Source organism: Brachionichthys hirsutus, chromosome 15 (assembly GCF_040956055.1).
Source record: "Brachionichthys hirsutus isolate HB-005 chromosome 15, CSIRO-AGI_Bhir_v1, whole genome shotgun sequence".
NCBI lineage: Eukaryota > Metazoa > Chordata > Actinopteri > Lophiiformes > Brachionichthyidae > Brachionichthys > Brachionichthys hirsutus.
This window is the reverse complement of record NC_090911.1, coordinates 899,860-922,663: the sequence shown is the minus strand read 5'-3', so window position 1 is coordinate 922,663 and position 22,804 is coordinate 899,860. Positions and strand designations below refer to the sequence as shown.

The following is a 22,804-nucleotide window of genomic DNA, read 5'->3' as shown; positions in this document are numbered from 1 at the left end:
CTGCAAAGTAAGTGAATCTACTCCAAATCCCTCTTCCTTACCAGGTAGGGGTGTTTGCAAGTAGCCCCCGGGCCAAAAAATAGATCCAAGTCTGGTCCCACAAACGTCTATCTTAAAGAATAATGTCTTCTTGCTGATCAGCTCCGTGGACTTGGAAGATCCCGTCAACATTTCGTGAATTCTTTATTTAGCAGCGATCGGTTGGCATCCTGCTTTTATTTTAAACTCATTGCCAGTAAGTGGGCATTTCAGATATAGTCAAAAAGCACAACGTTTTTTTTTACTAATCAGCAGACCATGGATTGGTGATGAATGGGTTTGATTCCTGATCCTGAACAATCTGTTCCCATATTTCTAGCGTTCTAGCGTACGTCAAAAGCCCGTGGTTGGATACCGGCGGCGTGGCGGTTAGGAGAAGGGTCTGTGTTTGACTCGTGTGACTTTTGTGGAGTTGGCGTTCCTCTGAGTTCCTCCAGGTTCTCAGGCTTCCACCCCCCAGTCCAAAAACAGGTCGTGGATGGGAATGGCTGATGATGTACCCTGCCTCTCAATGAAAGAAAATAGAGGGCAGTGGATGCACGATGTTAAAAGGAAGCCGTCATCTCCAGGACTTCATCTCGGACTTGTTTGCATGGATCTTGGGACATTGCATTCGGCAGCAGCTTGAGGACATGCGTCGGGGAGATTATGTGATCAATGCATGATATTTGTCGAGGAACCTTTGCATGACTGTTACTCTCCTGCAGTGAAGTAAGGCACAAGAATCCTTGCCATTCAGGATTTAACATCATAGATGCTAACAGAACAAAATTCTGATGCACTTCACGCATAAAGACAGAATAAAAAACACCAACACAAGATACGGTATTGAGATGAGAGGGGAATGTCCGGCTCATGTCTGAACGGCTGCCTGTGCCAGCCCGTATAGGATCAGCAGAAAGATCAGCTTGTAAGAATCTTCTGTCTGACTCTTCATCTTAATTTCTGCTCCTCTCCTCACTGTGTTTCCCTATCAGAGGAGTGGGAAGGATTTTCATTGACCTAGTTAGCTTCTAGTCTGTCTCCATCAGTGGGAATGAGAGCAAGCCATTCGGCTGAAATCTTCTGCAGCGACTGGCATCCATATAAGGCTGAGCTAATTTTTACATCATTTTCTGGAAAAGCTGTATCAAAGATTCAGGTGGAGGGGGGGAGCAAAAATAAATCCTGGAAAAAAACATTTGAATTTTATTTCATTACAGTAAATTAAACATTTGTCTCAAAGAAATGTCATTTAACTAAACTTGCATGGTGTCGTAAAGCATTTCAGGGGCATTTTCTCCACCTCAAAGGCAAACGAGCACCGACATGAAGCATTCAAAGAAATCATCAATTCTGAAGTGTCATCCTTGGAATTAAAAAAAAACATTTCAGAGAAAATTAACTCTTCACCCTTGTGTTACCTTTCAAAATAGTTTCATCCATGACCCTACAAGTGGATGAAAATATTCATTTTCTAGAAAGTGTCCAAGTCCAGCAAAAACTCTAAAGGGGGCTAATTTTGGATTACATTTGTCGTATGCGTGACCCTTCATGTGGATGAAAATATCTACCTGTCAATTAGCCATTTGTAAGTGTTGATATTTGTACTTACTATTCTCCAAATCTTTGAGGTGACTCATATGGAGTTACACTAAATCAGTTTTGACATGGATTTCAGGATTTTCACCCCTTCCGGGCCATTTTGAACACATCTGGGTTGCTGATTCCGGAGCGGACTATACGTCGCTCCAGAATCACTGGAGTCGACTCCACTTGTTTGCTGGAGCTGCTCCAATCGATGCATGTACTCGTCTGAGGGCTCCATCCTTTCAGGAGGCCTCAGGAGTCGTCGTAACACCACAAAGAGCCACACTTGCTTGGCTACATTTACGGCCCCTGGCTCCCGGTGTCCCTGTTCAAAGACGAGACCACAGGATGTTTGTGGAGTCAGTGAGGGTCACTGGTGGACAGGTTGAGGAAAATACTCCATTGAATGTCTGTAGGGCGATCCATACAAGAGACCAGATGATTCTACAGACACAAAAGGTACTGAACCTCAAAAACACCTTGAAACCATGTAGGCCATGTTCAAAGCACCGCATGTGCTGAAAGCTACAAACCAATGTGAGGCAACGATGCATCCAAGCTCACTTTGAATATTCTTGTACAGAAATGATCACCTCGAAGAAGACAAAAATCCTTCGACGCTTTCTTGCTCCTTCCCTGAATGCTTGGGAAGCATCAGCTAGTTCCATATATTTCCTCTAATGATGATGCATTTGTGAGCTGGCCTTTAGTTCGTAATTTGTCTGGCCATATTTCACAGACTGATATTTGTCTTTTGGAACACAGTGAAATCAGTCGAGTTATGGGCTTAAACCCAAAGCAATGAGCTGAAAGACACTCAGATGCTCACCATGGCTTCATATAGCTGATGATTGCTATCTATGTCTACATTATTACAGGTGACACATAAAATACTGTGTTCAACTATTCATTATTGCAGCTGTACGTGTAAAATAAAGAATGTTTAGATGTATATCTCTTTGTTCTGATAGTGAACGTAAAGGGACAACTGGACTCAGTTCTGCACACTAACTGGCTAACAGAGCATTTAACGTTTCTCCCAAAAGCCACTCTGTTTTTAACTTTACAAACCAGACAGAATGAGGTCTTAAAGTATGGAGCTGTTCTCGGCCAAGCCTTCAGTATCCCTCTGTGTCCTCTATTATATTCAACACGTTCTATTTCGGGCAATATGCTGGTGCTGGAAGATGCAGATACAGCAGGATTGTGTGAGTGAGGTGGATTGGTTTCTGAAGAGGAGGAGGAGGAGGGAGAGGAAGGGGCTGGTACTCAGCTCTCTGGGGTTGTGTGTTGCATGCGGTCATGATTAAAAGATGACTTCACGCGAAAGAGAGAGGCCTGCTTTAACTCAGTCCCAGGAAAGACTTCATCAAACACTTCTACTTTCTCTAAATAGCGTGACGTTTGAAGATCGGTCGTTTTACATTTTTCTAGACCTGCTATACCAGCAAACTATTTGAGAGTCTCTTCTTTGACCAGATTCATGAGTCTTAAGGGACATTTCAGAGGCGCTTTGCTTCTGCTTTTCCTGTCTTTTATTGTTTGTCGATGAGAAGGACATCCTCTAAAGCAGTGGTCCCCAAACTACGGCCCACGGGCCGGACATGGCCCGCCTCCACATTTGGCCCGGACCCCTGAACAATACCCTGTGACAAACCCGGAAAGGGTTATTTGGTTATTATTTATTTTATTAATAGTGTTATTATTTATTTCCTGACTTTTTTCTGTGAAGAACGGGTTATTTGATGGCTGTCACATATTTCTATATACACTTAATGGTACACAAGATTGCATTGTCAGAAAGGGAAAAAGGTAGGATAGTTGAGTTGGAACACCAAAACCTGTCAAATAGCGAAATTGGTCCCAATCTAGGCCGTTCACAGCAGGTAGCTGGTGAATCTGCCATGGCAGACAATGACAATATGAAAAAAATCTTCTGGTCGACCAACCAAGAAATGCAAAATTTTGAGTAAAAGGAAAAATAAAATAAAAAATCCGAATGCAAAGGGTCTCGAAATACACCCTCAAACAGGTTTCTAAATCATTATTATTTAATCAGCTTTGTGGAAACCCCATATTACTAGAAAAACAAAAAAGTGATTTAATTGACTATGGGGTGGAAAAATTTAAAACAGTAGAAACTGGTCAAAGATAATATTTCTCGAAAAGAATACGTTAAATTTAGAAATCCCTGATAGTGACAAACATTATTGGCACCATGCAGATAATAAAAAACTGACTTCTTCAACACGAGTAGCGGTGGGGGTGCAATTAAGAGGGGTTTGAGGGCATTTGAGCTTTTGTTTCCTGGAAAGGGTTATTTAGTTATTATTTATTATTGATTTTATTAATAGTGTTATTATTTATTTTATTAATAGTGTTATTATTTATATTATTAATAGTGTTATTATTTATATTATTAATAGTGTTATTTATATTATTAATAGTTATTATTTATTTTATTAATAGTGTTATTATTTATTTCCTCACTTCTTTTCTGTGAAGAACGGGTTATTTGGTGGCTGTCTGGAAAACAATAAATGTTTAGGCCCCCCTGCCATCGTCACACTTTTCCTGTACAAACTGACCCCCCATCAGAGAATGGAAACGTTTGGGGACCCCTGCCCTAAAGAATGATGTTAGCTTTAGCCTTATGCTCTGCAGACATGAGTTCTGTTGTGAGTCTCTGCTATTACCAGGTTTTCATTCTTCTAGAATGTTAACATTTTATTCAGTGGCGTGTGGTGAGGGAGGGAAATTAACTTTAGTGGAAGTAAATGGAAATTAACTTTAGTATAAATCGCTGGATAAATGTATATATTATTTGTTTTTATTTTATTTTATTTTATTGTTTTTGCATTATAGCAGGTGAGGCATGGCTTCATCTGCCTCCCCTGACTGCCAGTTACTGATCTTAGTCATATCCTTCAAGACAGCAACCCCTCATACAACATACACAAAACTTATACTTGTAATGTATTTTTGGTGATGGGAGGAACCCGGAGAACCCACACCTTCACTCAGAAGTCGCAGGTCTTCAGATGGATTAGAACTCAGCACCTTCTTGACATGAAGTAGCAGCGCTACCCACGAAATACTATCAAAGTAAATGTAAAGACTAAGCAGCGTTCTTGTTTCATCTTCATCAGTAGTAGTTTCTTTGAAGTCAGTTCTTCAGTCGTTTCTGTGCTGCTCATGAAGAAATGACACGGACTGCACAGATAACTGATGACAGATCATAACAGGACATCCAAAGGATCTGACAGAATAAATCAAGCAATAAATCTCTCCAATCAGAAGCCAAACATTTGGTTTGTGAGAGGGCATCGTCCTTTCTGCGTGAGCCTCCTTTTGATGTGGTTTTAATACACTATGTGCTGTGAGATGGTAAACTGTGGCTGCGCCAACTCCTTTCTGCGTTCAGCAGAGACAATAAAATCAGAAGGATCTCAAATCTCACTTTATCGATTCCCATCCTCCCACTTTCAAACCACAAAGATGACGTGTGAAGAGACGGATGCCCCTCCCCCCTCTTATTAGCAGCCTATCGGGAACCAAGGGGACAGTGAAGTGCCGGAGGAGAGAAGTGGCACGGGGGGGGGGTCGTTACCAGCCAGATGGATAGCTCAGCCGCACAATCTTTGCTGTAAATGTCCCCAGCCGACCCCCCTCCTCCAAACCCCCTCCCACACAGACTGTGTCACAGATGCGAATAATAGTCTGCTGTCTGGTTCCCATCAGGACCTGCTGGAGCCCGGAGGGAGAGACACTGGGGTTTATGATGATGGGGTCTAGCCCCCTTTTACTGCCACTGATTCACATCCGATTTGTGTTTACTTATTTATGCATTACTCTGCATTACGATGCAAAGTCTCTTGGAAAGTATGTGTAGAGAAGTTTTCCTCTTCATCACGTGTCTGAGCTGGTGATGTTTGGTATGACGGGGGCAGCATAGGAGATGCATTGATTTAGTAAGCATTAATTTTCCAGGGGGCTCCAGTCTCCGATCGTAGCTATTCCCACTGTTCCGCTGGGAGCAAAGCGACTCATCTCTATCCCTGCATATCGCTCGCCGCTGGCTTGCTGCCACGCTGCTGTCCCAGAATACCCCCACCTGCTAGATGACCTGGCAGACCTCCCCTCCTCAAGGCCCGTCTAAGTCACGGTGTCATTTATAGCTGTTAGTGTTGCTGCATAAATGGGATGTGACACACGGAATGTGTTTTTTTTTATAAACTTCACTTAAAGTCACGGGTGAGAACTGTTTGGAAGCGCTTGATCCCCCCCCCCGACAGAGCAGGGAAGTGAACATCTTTCAGATGCATTTGTCTTTTTCTGTAACCTGCGTCACCAACCGGGACGTGTATTGCTGAGTCTGCATGCTCTTTTAAAGCTCTGTCCCTGAAGCTAATTTATAGTTACACACATTCCCACTAGGGAGCTGCCCCCCTGCAGCCCCATGGCAGTTTCAGGATTACCCCGCCCCTTCGTACATTTGACACAATTTGCTTTTATTCTCATTCTGTACGCTCTTTTCTAAATATCTCTGGGTATATCTAAGTCAACTGGAAGTCCAGGATTTACCTCAAGTAGCCTACATTGACAGTTTCAACTTGAACCAAATGCAGGAAGACTAAATATGTATATTAAACAGGCTAATTGAATTATAATTATTACTATTACTATATTACTTTCACACTGCACCAAGAGGACTCGATTCCTTTGGGAGAAAATTCTTGCATTTATAATGAGTTGAAAGATCTGCGTTCACACTGTGATTTCTTCACGAAACGAACTTTCGGAGCAGCGTCGCGTGGCTAAAAGGGGCGCTCGTCGATTGGACAAAGTAGAAGGGGAAGTCCCGCCCTCTCCCATGTTTTTTTTTTGAGTGCGCGGTTGCGGACATCCCCTTCTACTTTGTCCAATCGACGAGCGCCCCTTTTCAGCCACGCGACGTTGCTCCGAAAGTTCGTTCCGTGAAGAAATCACAGTGTGAACGCAGATCTTTCAGCGAATTATAAATGCAGGAATTTGCTCCCAAAGGAACCGAGTCCTCTTGGCGCAGTGGGAACGCCCCCTTAGTCTCTGATTAAGTCAGATTTAAATGTGTTTTCATAGGGCAGTAGTCTTCTTCCCCATAAATTAATATTAAAGGGTAAAACCCCATAAAACCAACGTGAAAGGTTTTCTGAAATGTTTGCTAATTTATTAAAAAGAAAAAACGAAGACATCACATGTTCATAAGTATTCACAGCCTGGTCTCTGGCTCATCCTGTTTCCGCTGATCATCCTCGAGCTGTCCTACAGCTTAATTAGAGTCCACCTGTAAAAGGTAAATGGACTGCACTTACATAGCACTTACATCGATCTCCGGGACAGGATTGCCTCGGATTTCAGCAATGTAGTAATGCACAGAGACATCGTGGGGAAAACCTGCTCCCTTAGACTCGTTCAGCAGGACAACGACAGCCAAGATGGAGTGGCTTCAGGACAACGCCGTGAATGCCCTTAAGGTGGCCAAGCCAGAGCCCAGCCTGGCCTCTGATGGAAAAGCTCTGAGTCGATCTGGAAGTGGCTGCACCAACGCTGCCCATCCAGCCTGATAGAGCTTGAGGCACTCAAAGAGGAAGGGTCCAGAGATGGGTGTTGAGCAAAGGCTGGGAATACGTATGTACATGGAGGGGTTGTTTTCAGTTGTAATAAGTTTGCAAATATAAAAAAAACGTTTCACTTTATTATGTTCAGTGTCGAATCTTGAGGAAAAAATAAATGTATTCAATTTTGGAATAAGGCTGTAAAATTTACATCGTAAAAGTGAAGCGATTAAAGGTATTAAAGATATAATTAGGGAACACAGGACGACACATAGAACAGGAGAGCCTGAAAATACTGAGGAAACAGAACAGAGCAGAGCATTCTGGCAGAACTGTCCAGAGAGTCGGGTCCAAGGAGGCAGCAGCCGATCAGGTGAGATGTGGAACAGGTGCGTCTCGTTCAGTTCAACGATGCCTGCAGCTGTGCAGGGCAGAAACCAACCAGCAGCAACAGTCACCATAGCAACCCTCACTAATGGGATTTTAATGATAATATGTCATCATTCTTCCTGGCCTCATTCTGGATCAGATCCAGAAGACTTTTGCATGATAGTGCACATCGGACCCCTTTAGGACTCTGATTTTTGGTGAGTGAATTTTACAAGATACGATTTTCTTAAAAAGCCTCTATTATAAACTAGAGAGACAATCAGAGATTGCAGACCCCGCCTCCAAAAGACTATTGGATCTTGTGAGACAGTAAACAGGGCTTCCGGATCAGAGGGGCCAAACCTGCTCTAGCTTGCTGCTCCGGAACGTACTACAAGACTCCTTCTGGACTCTTTTTCCCATCATGCCATTCGTGTCCCTCCCTCTTAAAGTGGCAGTTTACAGCACAGGCACAATTCCAGATGTAAAAATAATTCCAGAATCTGGATCCAGATCCGGATCAACGCCATTCTCGGCGAGGACTGAGCCACGGACGCCATTCTCGGCGAGGACTGAGTCAAGTCGATTGGGTTACTAGTTTTTGAGTTATGCGCTCAGACAGACAAACAAACAAACAGACAAACGGACAAACAGTTAGACCCATCTTCAGATTGTTTTTTCCATCAAGACTCATCCAACAGTTTCTCCGTAATCCTGCTAACATAACCTCCTTGGAGGAGCTAATAATGATGGCACACACAATGATGTGCAAAAACGTGCCCCCCCCCCCCACCGTGGGGGGGGGGGGGGGGGGGGGGGGGGGGTGATGGCTGCAGGTGCACGGGCACACGCAGACACACGTGAGCAGTGAATCCTGATGGTGTGCTTTAATTCAGTTGTATACGATTGATGTCTCTGTGTGTGTGTGTGTGGGGGGGGTCTCCTGCAGGTGCTGCAAGCCATCGTTTGATCATCAAACTAGCATAGCATTGTAAATCATCTGTTTAGAATAGAATAGAAAGCCTTTATTGTCCTTGCATAGGAGCTACACAATGAGATTAGGAGATTAAAATGCAAGTAATATGAAGATGGAGTACGACACACACCATGATGCAGTACTACACCGTGATGCAGTACCACACTGTGATGCAGTACTACACCGTGATGCAGTACCACACCGTGATGCAGTACCACACCGTGATGCAGTACCACACCGTGATGCAGTACCACACCGTGATGCAGTACCACACTGTGATGCAGTACCACACCGTGATGCAGTACCACACCGTGATGCAGTACCACACCGTGATGCAGTACCACACTGTGATGCAGTACCTCACCATGATGCAGTACTACACCGTGATGCAGTACCTCACCATGATGCAGTACTACACCGTGATGCAGTACCATACCGTGATGCAGTACCACACTGTGATGCAGTACCACACCGTGATGCAGTACCACACCGTGATGCAGTACTACACCGTGATTCAGTACCACACCGTGATGCAGTACCACACCGTGATGCAGTACTACACTGTGATGCAGTACCACACCGTGATGCAGTACCACACTGATTTAGTACCACGCCGTGATGCAGTACCACACTGTGATGCAGTACCACACTGATGCAGTACCACAATCTGATGCAGTACCACACTGATTCAGTACCACACTGATGCAGTACCACAATCTGATGCAGTACCACACCGTGATGCAGTACCACACCGTGATGCAGTACTACACTGTGATGCAGTACCACACTGTGATGCAGTACCACAATCTGATGCAGTACCACACTGATTCAGTACCACACCGTGATGCAGTACCACACCGTGATGCAGTACTACACTGTGATGCAGTACCACACCGTGATGCAGTACTACACTGTGATGCAGTACCACACCGTGATGCAGTACCACACCGTGATGCAGTACCACACCGTGATGGAGTACCACACCGTGATGCAGTACCACACCCTGATGCAGTACTACACTGTGATGCAGTACCACACTGTGATGCAGTACCACACTGATGCAGTAGCACACCGTGATGCAGTACCACACTGATGCAGTACCACACCGTGATGCAGTACCACACACCCCGTGATGCAGTACCACACCGTGATGCAGTACTACACTGTGATGCAGTACCACCCTGATGCAGTACCACACCGTGATGCAGTACCACACTGATGCAGTACCACACCGTGATGCAGTACCACACCATGATGCAGTACTACACCGTGATGCAGTACCACATTGATGCAGTACCACACCGTGATGCAGTACTACACCATGATGCAGTACTACACCATGATGCAGTACCACACCGTAATGCAGTACCACACCATGATGCAGTCCACCGTGATGCAGTACCACACCGTGATGCAGTACCACACCATGATGCAGTACCACAACGTGATGCAGTACTACACCGTGATGCAGTACCACACTGATGCAGTACCACACCGTGATGCAGTACCACACACCCCGTGATGCAGTACCACACCGTGATGCAGTACCACACTGATGCAGTACCACACCGTGATGCAGTACCACACCGTGATGCAGTACTACATTGTGATGCAGTACCACACTGATGCAGTACCACACCGTGATGCAGTACCACACCGTGATGCAGTACTACACTGTGATGCAGTACCACACTGTGATGCAGTACCACAATCTGATGCAGTACCACACTGATTCAGTACCACACCGTGATGCAGTACCACACCGTGATGCAGTACTACACTGTGATGCAGTACCACACCGTGATGCAGTACTACACTGTGATGCAGTACCACACCGTGATGCAGTACCACACCGTGATGCAGTACCACACCGTGATGGAGTACCACACCGTGATGCAGTACCACACCGTGATGCAGTACCACACTGATGCAGTAGCACACCGTGATGCAGTACCACAATCTGATGCAGTACCACCCTGATGCAGTACCACACCGTGATGCAGTACCACACTGATGCAGTACCACACCGTGATGCAGTACCACACCATGATGCAGTACTACACCGTGATGCAGTACCACATTGATCCAGTACCACACCGTGATGCAGTACTACACCATGATGCAGTACTACACCATGATGCAGTACCACACCGTAATGCAGTACCACACCATGATGCAGTCCACCGTGATGCAGTACCACACTGATGCAGTACCACACCGTGATGGAGTACCACACCGTGATGCAGTACCACACCATGATGCAGTACCACAACGTGATGCAGTACTACACCGTGATGCAGTACCACACTGATGCAGTACCACACCGTGATGCAGTACCACACCGTGATGCAGTACCACACTGTGATACAGTACCACACCGTGATGCAGTACCACACTGATGCAGTACCACACTGTGATCTCCGTGTCTGCGTGGGTTCTCTCCGGGTTCTCCCCGTGTCTGCGTGGGTTCTCTCTGGGTTCTCCCCGTGTCTGCGTGGGTTCTCTCTGGGTTCTCCCCGTGTCTGCGTGGGTTCTTTCCGGGTTCTCCCCGTGTCTGCGTGGGTTCTCTCTGGGTTCTCCCCGTGTCTGCGTGGGTTTTCTCCGGGTTCTCCCCGTGTCTGCGTGGGTTCTCTCTGGGTTCTCCCCGTGTCTGCGTGGGTTCTTTCCGGGTTCTCCCCGTGTCTGCGTGGGTTCTCTCCGGGTTCTCCCCGTGTCTGCGTGGGTTCTCTCCGGGTTCTCCCCGTGTCTGCGTGGGTTCTCTCCGGGTTCTCCCCGTGACTGCGTGGGTTCTCTCTGGGTTCTCCCCGTGTCTGCGTGGGTCCTCTCCGGGTTCTCCCCGTGTCTGCGTGGGTTCTCTCTGGGTTCTCCCCGTGTCTGCGTGGGTTCTTTCCGGGTTCTCCCCGTGTCTGCGTGGGTTCTCTCTGGGTTCTCCCCGTGTCTGCGTGGGTTTTCTCCGGGTTCTCCCCGTGTCTGCGTGGGTTCTCTCTGGGTTCTCCCCGTGTCTGCGTGGGTTCTTTCCGGGTTCTCCCCGTGTCTGCGTGGGTTCTCTCCGGGTTCTCCGGCTTCCTCCCACTAGGCTGATTGGTGACGCTGAATCGTCCGTAGGTGTGAGTGTGTGTGTGGCTGATTGTCTGTCTCTGTGTTGCCCTGCGATGGACTGGCGGCTTGTCCAGGGTGTAGCCCCGCCTCTCGCCCGTTGACTGCTGGGATTGGCTCCAGCTTGGCCCGCGACCCGAATGAATGAATGAATGATAAATCATAGAAAATAGTATTACAAAGTCCCAGTGCCAAAACCTGCAGACAATAGTTTGTAAATTTGACGAGATAATAAATAAATCTGTAAATGAACTACATGCTTAATTTAATGCGCTCTAGAATGAACCAATTATAATCCATGCATTATGATAATGTTGCATTGTAAGCATGAATTATCTGAAACAACATCAAATCAAATATTAATCTAAAAATTAATATAATTACTAATTCTGTTTAGTTTATTTCTTAGACGCATAAAGCATCTGTCTGTTGCAGGGAGCTCACTGAAAGCCAATTAGGTCATTTTGTGTTTTAATAAATCATCTTGTTGGCAGTTTATTTCTCTAATAACTGATATTACTCAGCAGTGGGTTTACAGATGAAAGAAAGCCATAAAACCTTTTGTGGGTCCATCTGAAGAAGGAGTTTGATTACTTCAAAGGCTTCCTGGGGCTGAAGTCTGAAGCTAACCGCTGGAGGCGACACAAACTAACCCCTAACAACATATAAAGCCTTACCTTTGGGGTTTGGGTAAAATCGTGGATGAGATGGGCTCGATGGCTCTGTGGGAATAACAAATAAAATAAAACATTTAATACCCGCAGTTCTACTGCAGTAATTTCAAAGTCCAACGTGAGTGTGATAATATTGTGAAAATGTCATCTTCAATGTTTAATAATTCATAGTAACCTATATTTAAAAGTCAGACCGTCTCTCGGCTCAGACAGAATTATTGGGTCAGAGTTTTGTCACGCTGCAGTTTCTCTGATGGATCCCCGGATCCGAGGATCTGCCGTCTAATCCTCCGCCTCCCTGGAGGGATCAGCTCTGGGAATGAAGACGCAACCGGAGTCAGAGATTTAGAGATGCTGACAGGGAGCGGGGAGGGCATTGAGCTCGGGCGGGCGTGGATCCACGTGTCTGATAAACTGTGAATTACACCGCTGGCATCTTCAAATAAAAAGAGGTAAGAGTGTTGAAAGCGTGCCGAGGGAATCACTCTGAGTCTGTCATTGTGACAAATGAATACCAAAACAAGTCATGAATGTGGCAAGTCTCTTCCTTTGAAGGGAACTTTCAGACATGTCAGCCCAGAGGTGGAGTTTGGATCCGGCTCCTCGTTGAAGACGTAATTCAGTGTCTCTCGCCTGGGTACGGTGTTCTGACCACAAAACACCAACGTCTCCTTCTGTAACGATAAGAGGGAGCCCCCCTTCCTGCCCCGGGTAAAACAGCCTCACCCTCCACTCTCCATCCATCAACGATGAGTGATTCACACGGACCGACTGGTCCGTCTTGGCTGGCGTCAGTATTGATCAACGGAGGAATGCTTCAAAGGAAGACCTTGGCGTTTGCCAGCAGCAGCTGAAACTCAGATGAGTGATGTATGACTCAATGAATAACTGGCTAAAGTCAAAGTCATGAATTTAACACAAAGCACAGGCCAAACCAAATCTAAGAATATGAGATGTGTGAGAGAAAACCCGCGAATCAAGGATCTCTCTGATTGATCTTGTAGTATCTCAGATAAAGATGAATGAATTATAGGTTGTAAGACTGAGCTGGTGTGCTGAATTATTTTATCTGGGATCTGCTTAGACCCCCCCCTCGACATGTGGGTGCAGAAATCGACGAGGTCCTCCTGGTAACAGCCACAACAAGAGGAAGTCGCCACACGACTCTCACGCAGTAACTATGGCTACAATCTCGAGGGCTCTCTGCTCGTTATGGGATGTTGCTGATAGTGTGTGAAGGACGTCTATTGGCGGGGCTCTCCATGCAAGCCGTGGAGACTTCCTTGTTGTTGTTGATCAACCAAGAGGCGAACAGTTCAACCCAAGACACACTGAAGACCGCCCCCTCATTTGAATAAGATCTTTTGCTGCATGAAAAAAATTAATATAAGCGCAGAGAGCTTTTATTTATTGATTGATATTTAATTATATCTATTTTTGTTTTTATTTCCGCATATATTAAAAAATTATTAATCTTTATATTTGTGTATTTATATTAACTGTTTTTTATTTATGTATATATTTTTAATTGTGGTAGTTTTGGTCCTCCTTCCTTTGGCAACGTCATCTGCATTGATGTCATGAAGCAACTTTATTACATGCTTGAACATGTCAACACTTACATACAAGAGATTATGGAAATATATAGAAGGCGCTCTGCCTCTTTTTTTTATCAGTATATGCTCTGTGTATTTTCCTGTAATTTTTCATATTTCCCTAATTCAGTGATCCTAAATGATGGAATAATATTTTGATATTGCTGTAATAAGTGTATAGGAATAATAGGGATTTGCATAATTGCATCTGATTGCATCCTTTGTCTTTGTTCTTTTGCAGACTGCACTGAGGAAACGAGGGAGCCGGGAAATATTCAAGGATAAAAAATCAACAAGTCAGGTAATTTAAAAAGTCCAACCCCTGACTTGTTATATTCCTTTTCTGTGCCATCGGGTTCCATATTTCATAGATTTGTGCATTAAATTTAAATTACTTTAGTCCAGAAAATGAATCCCAAAACTATGTCGGAAATTATTTAGCCTTATTCAAATTGAAACTATAAACTGAGTTGTGGCCCCCTGCTAGGAGGACAGTGCAGACCTCCGGTGCCAGCTCCAGTTCGCCAAGGAGGAGTCGAGCCTGATGAGAAAAAAGATGGCAAAACTCGGCCGGGAGAAAGATGAGCTGGAGCAGGAGCTGCAGAAGTACAAGTCTGTTTACGGTGATGTGGACAGCCCCCTCGCCTTGCCAGAGTGCCCTGGTGGTGGGCCTCACACCACCCGAGAGGCGGAGCTGCGATTACGGCTCAAGCTGGTGGAGGAGGAGGCCAACATCCTGGGCAGAAAGATCGTGGAACTGGAGGTGGAGAACCGCAGCCTGCGGGCCGAAAACGACGACCTCCGCTGTCAGTATGAGAGAGATTGCTTTGGGCGGGAGCCCTTCTCCAGCCTGCCCTCATCGCCGTACGGCGGCGATGCGCTGGAGTCGGCGACTGAGCTACGTCGACATTTGCAATTTGTGGAGGAGGAGGCGGAGCTGCTGCGCCGCTCCATCTCAGAGATCGAGGACCACAACAGGCAGCTGACGTCAGAACTCAATCGTTTCAAGTTTGGGCCCAGCAGCAGACTCACCGGGGAGGAGGGTCATGAGGGAGGGTCGATCAAACCTGGCAACGGGGGGGACGGAAAGATCACGGAAGAGCTTCAGTCGGCTCGGATGCAGATTAATGAGCTGAGTGGGAAGGTGATGCAGCTGCAGTACGAAAACCGAGTCCTGATGTCCAACGTGCAACGCTGTGACCTGGCTGCACATCTGGGCCCGCGGACAGGTAGCCCCCGGCACAGCGACGCAGAGACTGAGAGCGACGCAGGGCGGCGAGAAGCTGCTGAGGAAGAAGAGGCAGGGCGACTTCTTCTTCTTCACCCCAAGAGGGAGGGCCCTATCGGGGGTGAGAGTGACTCTGAAGATCTGTTTGAGAAAACGGCAACCACCTCAGGGCTCGGAAGCAGCAAACCCCCCGACGGCGGCGAGCTGGCCCATCGCAGACGGGAGGAGCGGGACTCGTTCAACAATGTGAAGCGCGAGGCCGAGCGGCTCGGGAAGGCGGTGGACCGTCTGATTACCGACACCGACAGCCTGGGGGGGGTGGTGTCGGGACACAAAGCCAACGCCCACGCCTTGGACACCATCAACACTCGCATGAAAGCGTTCCACACAGAGCTCCACATCTTCATGGAGGCGCTGAGAGATGATCTGTCCCCCATGCCCACCCTCACAGAGTCGAGCAGCTTCCTGTCCTCGGCCCCCTCCATGTCCCGGGACTCACCCGTTGCCACCTTTGGAAGAGACCTCGTGTCTGACTTCCAGGTAAGTCTGATGATAGGATGACCGCTCTCTGTACCTTTAGGTGTTTCCTTTCTGTGGCCCCCGCTTTCCTTTTTGATTCAGTAGTGAAGCCATGTTAGCCGTGATGGGGGCAGTTCAGCCTTTTGATTTTCTGAAGACAAAAGCTTGCGTTTGGCCGTTGTTAGGCTTTTAGTCACAAAACAAGCCAACCTGGCGCTCCGACGATGACGTTAAACGAAGGAGGAAAGAAAGGACAGATGGCTTCGTCCTCATGAGACAAAGACATGAGTCCTCATGAGTCCTCATGAGACAAAGACAAATCTTTTTCAGAATCATTAAAGCAACAGATTTCTAGAAATGTAAATGTGACAATCCTTTAAAATGTCTTACGGTTGCAGACTTTAGTGGACAATTTACAGCCACAAGCTACTAAATGAGAGCAAAACAGAAGACGTCCTGTCCACAGCCTCGTCTCTATAGCTTAATACAGAAGCATGCTGAGTTATTGGTCACCATAATTATGAGTCACTTTGAGAAAGACCTGAGAGGGTTGGAAAGAAATGACCTCTGTCATGCCGACCTTGTCTCTGCCGAATCTGAGAGCTGAATCTCTCTGGTCCAGCGATGAAAGCAGCAGATTCTGGCTGGAAGTGAAACGCTAATCTGGTTCTGCTGCTTTGATGTGGATGTATTTATTTGGCAACTTTTAATCTGAGGTTGAGCGATGGTGGTGAAGGGATGAGTATTATCAGGACGAAAAGACTCATTTGATTGGGCCTTCTTTGCATATAGTTGGGTTTCCTATAATGAATAGGAGTTGATCAATTTCACTCCGGACTGTCAAGCTGAGGGTTCCTGATTCTTCTGACTGGCTGTATTTGAAGCCGGAGGTGTCAGAAGAGTTCCCACAGGGGGGCAGAGGCTCTTTATTCTTTTCCGAGACGCTCATCATTAAGTGACTTGAAGGGCACGAGAAACGTAATCCAAGCCGATCGATTCAGAAGATGTGATGTAGCAGGGCCCCCACTCCACCCAGCTCTCCCCTGATCCGCCCCCACCGCATCCCATCCGCATCTCCATGCCCATCCTCATGGCCAGAAGCCCCCGCCTGACCCTTCCTCCCTACACTCAGCTGCTGCTGCCAGGCCGAGGGAGGGGGGGCTTTTCCTGACGGTGGAATTGTTGCATGATGACATGTGGTAAATTCTGTATATTCCTTCACAGATTTTGCTACACCGTGTTAGCATTTTGACTACCATTACAGCGGAATGGGTGTGGCTTAAATGCATCACACACAGAGACACTGCGTGGCGTTGCCGGGGGGACGGCTCCCTGTTCAGTCAGGGACCGTCGAGCTGCAGGCTACTCTGTGTTCTTGTTTTGTTGCAGCTCAGCCAACATTCTGTGACTAAAGAGCGGCGCTGCTTGTTTCTGCTTTGCTTCTCTGCCTGGAGGACTCAACTGGTTAGACTGGGAGAAGCTGGGTAGATTAATCAGAGTTAGCCACGCCCCCAACAACTTCCACCTGTTCAAAGCAATCACTTCTTTGTCCGTTCAGAGCAGTTGAAAATGATTACGTTAAAGAATGGCGGACTTTCACATGTAATAATCCACACGCCTCATTTGTGAGTTCAGCATCAGCGAGCCGGATAAACGGTGGAGCGAAAAGATTGTTATTTATTATCATATTATTACGGAGTCCCAGAATTAAGCCGTAGTTCTGAAATGCAGATTTCATCATTGTGAAAAGCGTAACTCGAGCCTTGTGATATCCGACACAGTGACGATCTCTTTGTCACCTTCATGGTGTTTCAGTACTGACGAGCAAAATGCAGATCGAATTAGCGTTTTTAGCAAGGCAATGTTGAAATGGAATAACTACAATATCAGAATGTGTATGCAAAATGAATTTATTTTATAATACCAACATCAATATTGTAATTTCAAGATATACTTAGTATTAAAAGTGTTAAGCATTCATTGTTTGATAGGTTTATGATGGAAAAACGACTATTTATCAGTTGTTTGCAAGAAACAAGTCACACAAGAAAAGTTTAAAAAGTCATTTCAACAGATCACAAATGTCTTTTTCCCACATAAAAATAAAAGAAAGCTACTTTCAATGACTGCTGAAAAAAAAAATGTAAATACTGCCCCGACCTTCATGGATTTATTTTAACAATGGACTTCAAAGGCCTAAATTTACATCATGGCTTAAAATCTTCAAAGCCACATGCTGTTGGGGCTGCTGTTCTGTGAAGAGATTAGACGTCGGCCTACGGATCAGCGTTGAGTCTGGAGGAGAGTGAATGAAGCTGATGCTGAGAAGAACGCGCAGCCTGGAGGGGGGGGGGGGGGGGGGGGGCACGGGGACGATGCCCTTTGGCCTCCAGGAAGCTGCAGCGCGGAGAAGACAATGTGGATTCCATCCAGTATCAGGACGTCCGAGACCAAAACATCTCATCATCTATGAAGAAGATGCAGCTCGGATGTGACGATGGTGTTTGGAGCATATGAGGCTCGTTTAGTTGATTTTATAGTAGCCAGTAGATTCTAAGTCGGTACCATATACTTCCTGTTTTGTTTTCTTTTCATTTGGTGAATGTCGATATCTATTTGGCAGGTTAGCTTTAAGGAGCTAGCATGGCGCCGCCTGCACGCTCATCCAAAGGCTCGAATCCCTCCAATGTGTGATTTTAAATGGCGTAATAGCTGAAAGCGATGCGCATCACTGACTGCTTGCTGGACGCCGTTAGCGCGCTAGCTGTCACTCTGCAGCCGTTTCTGCCAGCTGTTGGTTGACACGCACGTGTCCCTCATTGCATGCGCTTCATAATGAGTGTTTTGCATTCTTTCCCCCCCCCCCCCCCCGATTCCCTCTCTCTGTTCCTCTTGGTGTTTCAGCCCGTCGTTTTGTTTATCCTCATTCTTGTTCTCTTCTCATCTCTCTCATATGCAGTCATCTTTAAGTTGGTCTTCCTCTTTGCTCTTTTCCTCATCCTCTAGTTTGACCATGTCGTCTGTTGGATTGTTTCCCCTCTCTGCTTATATTCTTTACCTATTTTTGATCTTTTTTGTTTTTTCTCGACCTGATTTCTTTCCTCGTCTCCTCGCCCGTTTGCTTTCTACCCGTTTTGTCCCCGACACGCCTCACACCTTTACCCCAATCCCAATGCCGCCAATACCTGCGCCCCTGTGTCCTGCGCATTACACATTCAACCAACCTGTTCCACCCTCACCGTCCTCACCCCCCTCCCCCCCTCCCCTGCCCTCCCCCACTCCACTTCACTCACAGTCCGGTCAGAGGGATGAGCTGGAATGGCGCCTAGGACAGGAGCAAGGCGTGGAGCCCCAGAGCCAGCGCCAGAGTCGGGGCCACACCCAGTGCAGGGAAGCCTCGGGACTCACTAGGTACCACAGGCCCCTGGCTTTAAGAGCAGAGGTCAGTGCCTCCTCCCTCCTCCCACCTATGGGGCTGAGTCGACACTCACTCCATCACGAGCCTCGTTGTTGGGCCTTCCGTCGAGCTGGATTCTGTTTTCTAACCCTTTGGATTGACTCAAAGACAAATCTGGTTCCGCCTCCTTGCTGTAGACACTCCAACACACATACTTCATGTTCATTTAGAATTTTCCATACTTCAGCACAGAAATGATGGATCTCTTGCTGATTGGGTACGGGTTAGGGTTCACACCATGGCCAGACCTAAATTGGGCTCAGTTTATGTAATTGTGGCTTGTGAATCGCTGCGCCATGACAAGAAAGCCTTCAAATGCCCCGCATGACGCCGCTGAGGACATTCACAGATGTGGGTCAGATCTGAGGAGTTAATAGACGAAAAGGACATTGAATTATTTCCATCGTTTTGTCTGTCGTAATGTCATCGATTTGCATTAAACCGTAAGTAAATCTTGGAAACCGCAGCCTTTGTCATCCCAAACATTTTCCGTGCTCCTGGGCAGGCTGCACTATAAACTGGGATTATGTAGAATTACTTGAGATTGCATTTTTGCAAAACTCCAGTCAAGCATAGAACAATTTCACTCTATTTTCACCTTAAATATTCCGCTATAGAAGCTGTATTGATTGATTTGCCCTTTTTAGACGCCTTAGCATGAGCTGTTGCACATTTTGTCATGTGACGAAGCAGAAAGGAGCTCTGAGATGATCCTAATGAGTGTCAGATTGCAGGCCTCTGGATTAGAACTGACTCTCAGCCTTTTGTTGTTTGCATCTGACATTGGACTGGAAGGGAGGTCATCAGGGTCAGTGCCCGTCGTAGAGCTCAGGTTTCAGTGCAGCATAGAAGAAAACATCATTCACATCGACACGTTGCCGGCACGCTCTGTTTTGTTCTCCGCAGAACAAAGGCAGGTGTCTTGAGTTGAAGAAGAACCATCCCACGAAAGCCATAAACATGCTCATCATATCCCGATTCAGTTCATACTGGGATTATTGCAGGCCACACGTAACATTTCATGCTTTGCATTTGAAGGTGCATTCTTGGAATCCGTAGGGTATAAAGCGTGCGGCTATTACTTATATGAAGCTATTATTCTATTTTGGTGAGGTTTAGACATGATCTAGTTCTGTAACTCAAAAACTGATCGTCAATAGTTCAACATTCAGGAAAATAGACCTTTTTCTTGTTTTGTTTTTTCTTTCCCTGGTGCAGGACGATTAGTTTGAAGCCGCCCTTTATGTGTTCTGCTTTAAATGAGGCTCATGGCCGGTTAAACCAGCTGCTTAGATAGTAAATAGTAATATTTCCCAGAATATCTATTACATTATTTCAAGATTGACGTGCCTTTGATAGATAGATAGATAGAAGAGAAGGTGACGATGGATGGATGGATAGATGGATAGATAGATAGATAGATAGATAGAAGAGAAGTTGACAATGGATGGATAGATAGATTGATAGATAGATAGTTGTAACAATAATTTATTGTTATTTTGCATCAATTGAGTAATTTATTTTTATTTTTATTTGTATTGTTAAATGTCGATGATTTAAAGACTTTCAACGGAAACAAGACCGCAAGGGCTTTTTAGAAATGCTCCTCTTAGACAGGATGTTTGACTGTATTTGTACTGTAATACATGCTACTGTGTGACTGTACTTGTACTGAATACATTCCATTGTTTGACTGTACTTGTACTGTAATACATGCTACTGTTTGACTGTACTTGTACTCTAACATTCTATCTAATAAGTATATTCATCATCATCATAGATAGATAGATAGATGAGAAGGTGACAATAGATAGATAGATAGATATAATAGAAGAGAAGGCTACAATGGATAGATAGATAGATAGATAGATAGATAGATAGATAGATAGATAGATAGATAGTAGAGAATGCTACATTGGCCACGTTTGTGGTTTTTCAGCCCTGATTTATTCTTTTTGTGGTGGAAACTGGAAATTGAAGAGCATAACTCTTCTCAAGCGCATGAAAATACTTGCTGTTTTGTCAAAAAATAGCTTCATAGAGAGAATGGAAAGCATCAGGATGTGCTGCGATGACGAAATTGTTGTAAAGTAACTGTGTACTCTGCTGTTGTGGGCTCAGCTCCGGGACGCGCACGCCTCTGATGCCCAGTTCCGTGTGGATCTGGAAAGAAAGCTGAGAGCGGCCACGGAGGAACGGGAGGACGTCTTTCCTCCACCTGAGGTGAAACTATTCAGTCAATCACGCCATTATTGGATATGAACATAAACATGAACATTATTTGCTCTGAGATATTACACAACATGATTGGATTGAAATATTACCAGTGGAAAGCAAAGGAAGTTAGACAAATGACATATTCAACATGAGTTCATGTATATTTAATATTTTATTGTCAGCTTAAAACCAAAGTCAAGCAAGAATGTGCACGTCCAGGAATCAATCAATGACAAGTCTCGATCGCACCTTATCTTATTGACCACTAGATGTCCTGCTCGAGCTGCCCTTGAGCAAGGCACCATCCCCGCCAACTGCTCCAGCTGCACCGATGACATTTGCGCGTCATCCAAATGTGTATGAACAATTTGAACCAGACTTTTATTGACTAAATACATTGGGAATCCCCCCCCCCCCCCCCCAATTCCCTGCAGGAAGATGAGCCTCTGTGTCCGGAGGCCCAGCGTGGCGGTCTGGAGCTGCGGGGACTTCAGACGCACGAGGTTCCCTGGACTCAGGAGCAAGCCATGCTACAACAGGAGGTCCGACTGTTCAGACGCAGCGCCATCATCTCCTACATGAAGCTCAGGGGGATCCTCACGCACTGGCGGCTCAGCCACAGAGACGGCTCCAGAGAGGGCGGAGTGCCTCCAGAGGTGAGTCTGGGAAGTAGCATGGCACAAACCAACAACGAAAGAACACCGAGTTTGAGCCAATCAGTCGTCCTGCAACACGTTGAGGTGCGGGACGTGTGCGGGACGTGTGCGGGACGTGTGCGGGACGTGTGCGGGACGTGTGCGGGACGTGTGCGGGACGTGTGCGGGACGTGTGCAGGACATGAACAGGTTCAGTGTGTTGATTCAGCGGGTGCTGCTCCACGGTGTCTTGTTACCTTCTCAGGGGCTTCGCTTAAACCTATTTAAGACATTATATCCTCCTGAGACCCAAAGCGTTAGCATGTCCTCTGTAGTGGACGCATGTCAACGGGCTGGGTCTCAGGAGGACATTGCTGGTGTTGTTTTTTAGGCAACTCGTTTGCATCTAAACATCTAAACCTGCTCACTATTTATTCCTTTGCATACCATATACCATCTATATACCATGTTTATGGTTGTTATACTCATGAGACACACCCATAAAAATTGTTTGGTGAGTAAATAAAATATTTTAATCCTGAGATAAATATCAGCTGAAGAATTCAAGCAAATAAACATGTTTTTTTGTGCTTCCGTTTCTTCTCTTTCAGGTCTGTTTGTGAACCAGGATGAAGTCAATACATTCTCAATAAAATAGGCTCTTTTAATTTAATTTAATTATTATTTTATCTAACTTTTCGAAGTCACACACGCCACAGTGGGTTGTGAAGCCAATGCCAAATGTGCATCTCATTTCTTTTACCTGCATGTATTATAAACTAGAGAATGATTTCATTCTGCCGCTCCTAAAACCTCTAATAACGCCATACTTAGCA

The 22,804-nt window shown here is 45.9% G+C and overlaps 1 protein-coding gene across 1 annotated transcript in view; it reads left to right on the top strand.

Moving 5' to 3' along the window:
• Nucleotides 1-22,804, top strand: part of LOC137904532 (microtubule cross-linking factor 1) — a 38,341-nt gene that overhangs the window by 4,264 nt on the left and 11,273 nt on the right. Inside the window, exons 4-8 of the mRNA XM_068748726.1 lie at nucleotides 14,154-14,213; nucleotides 14,400-15,680; nucleotides 18,955-19,101; nucleotides 21,238-21,339; nucleotides 21,777-21,989. Coding sequence (XP_068604827.1) covers nucleotides 14,154-14,213; nucleotides 14,400-15,680; nucleotides 18,955-19,101; nucleotides 21,238-21,339; nucleotides 21,777-21,989 — 1,803 coding nt within the window. The remainder of the gene's footprint in view (nucleotides 1-14,153; nucleotides 14,214-14,399; nucleotides 15,681-18,954; nucleotides 19,102-21,237; nucleotides 21,340-21,776; nucleotides 21,990-22,804) is intronic.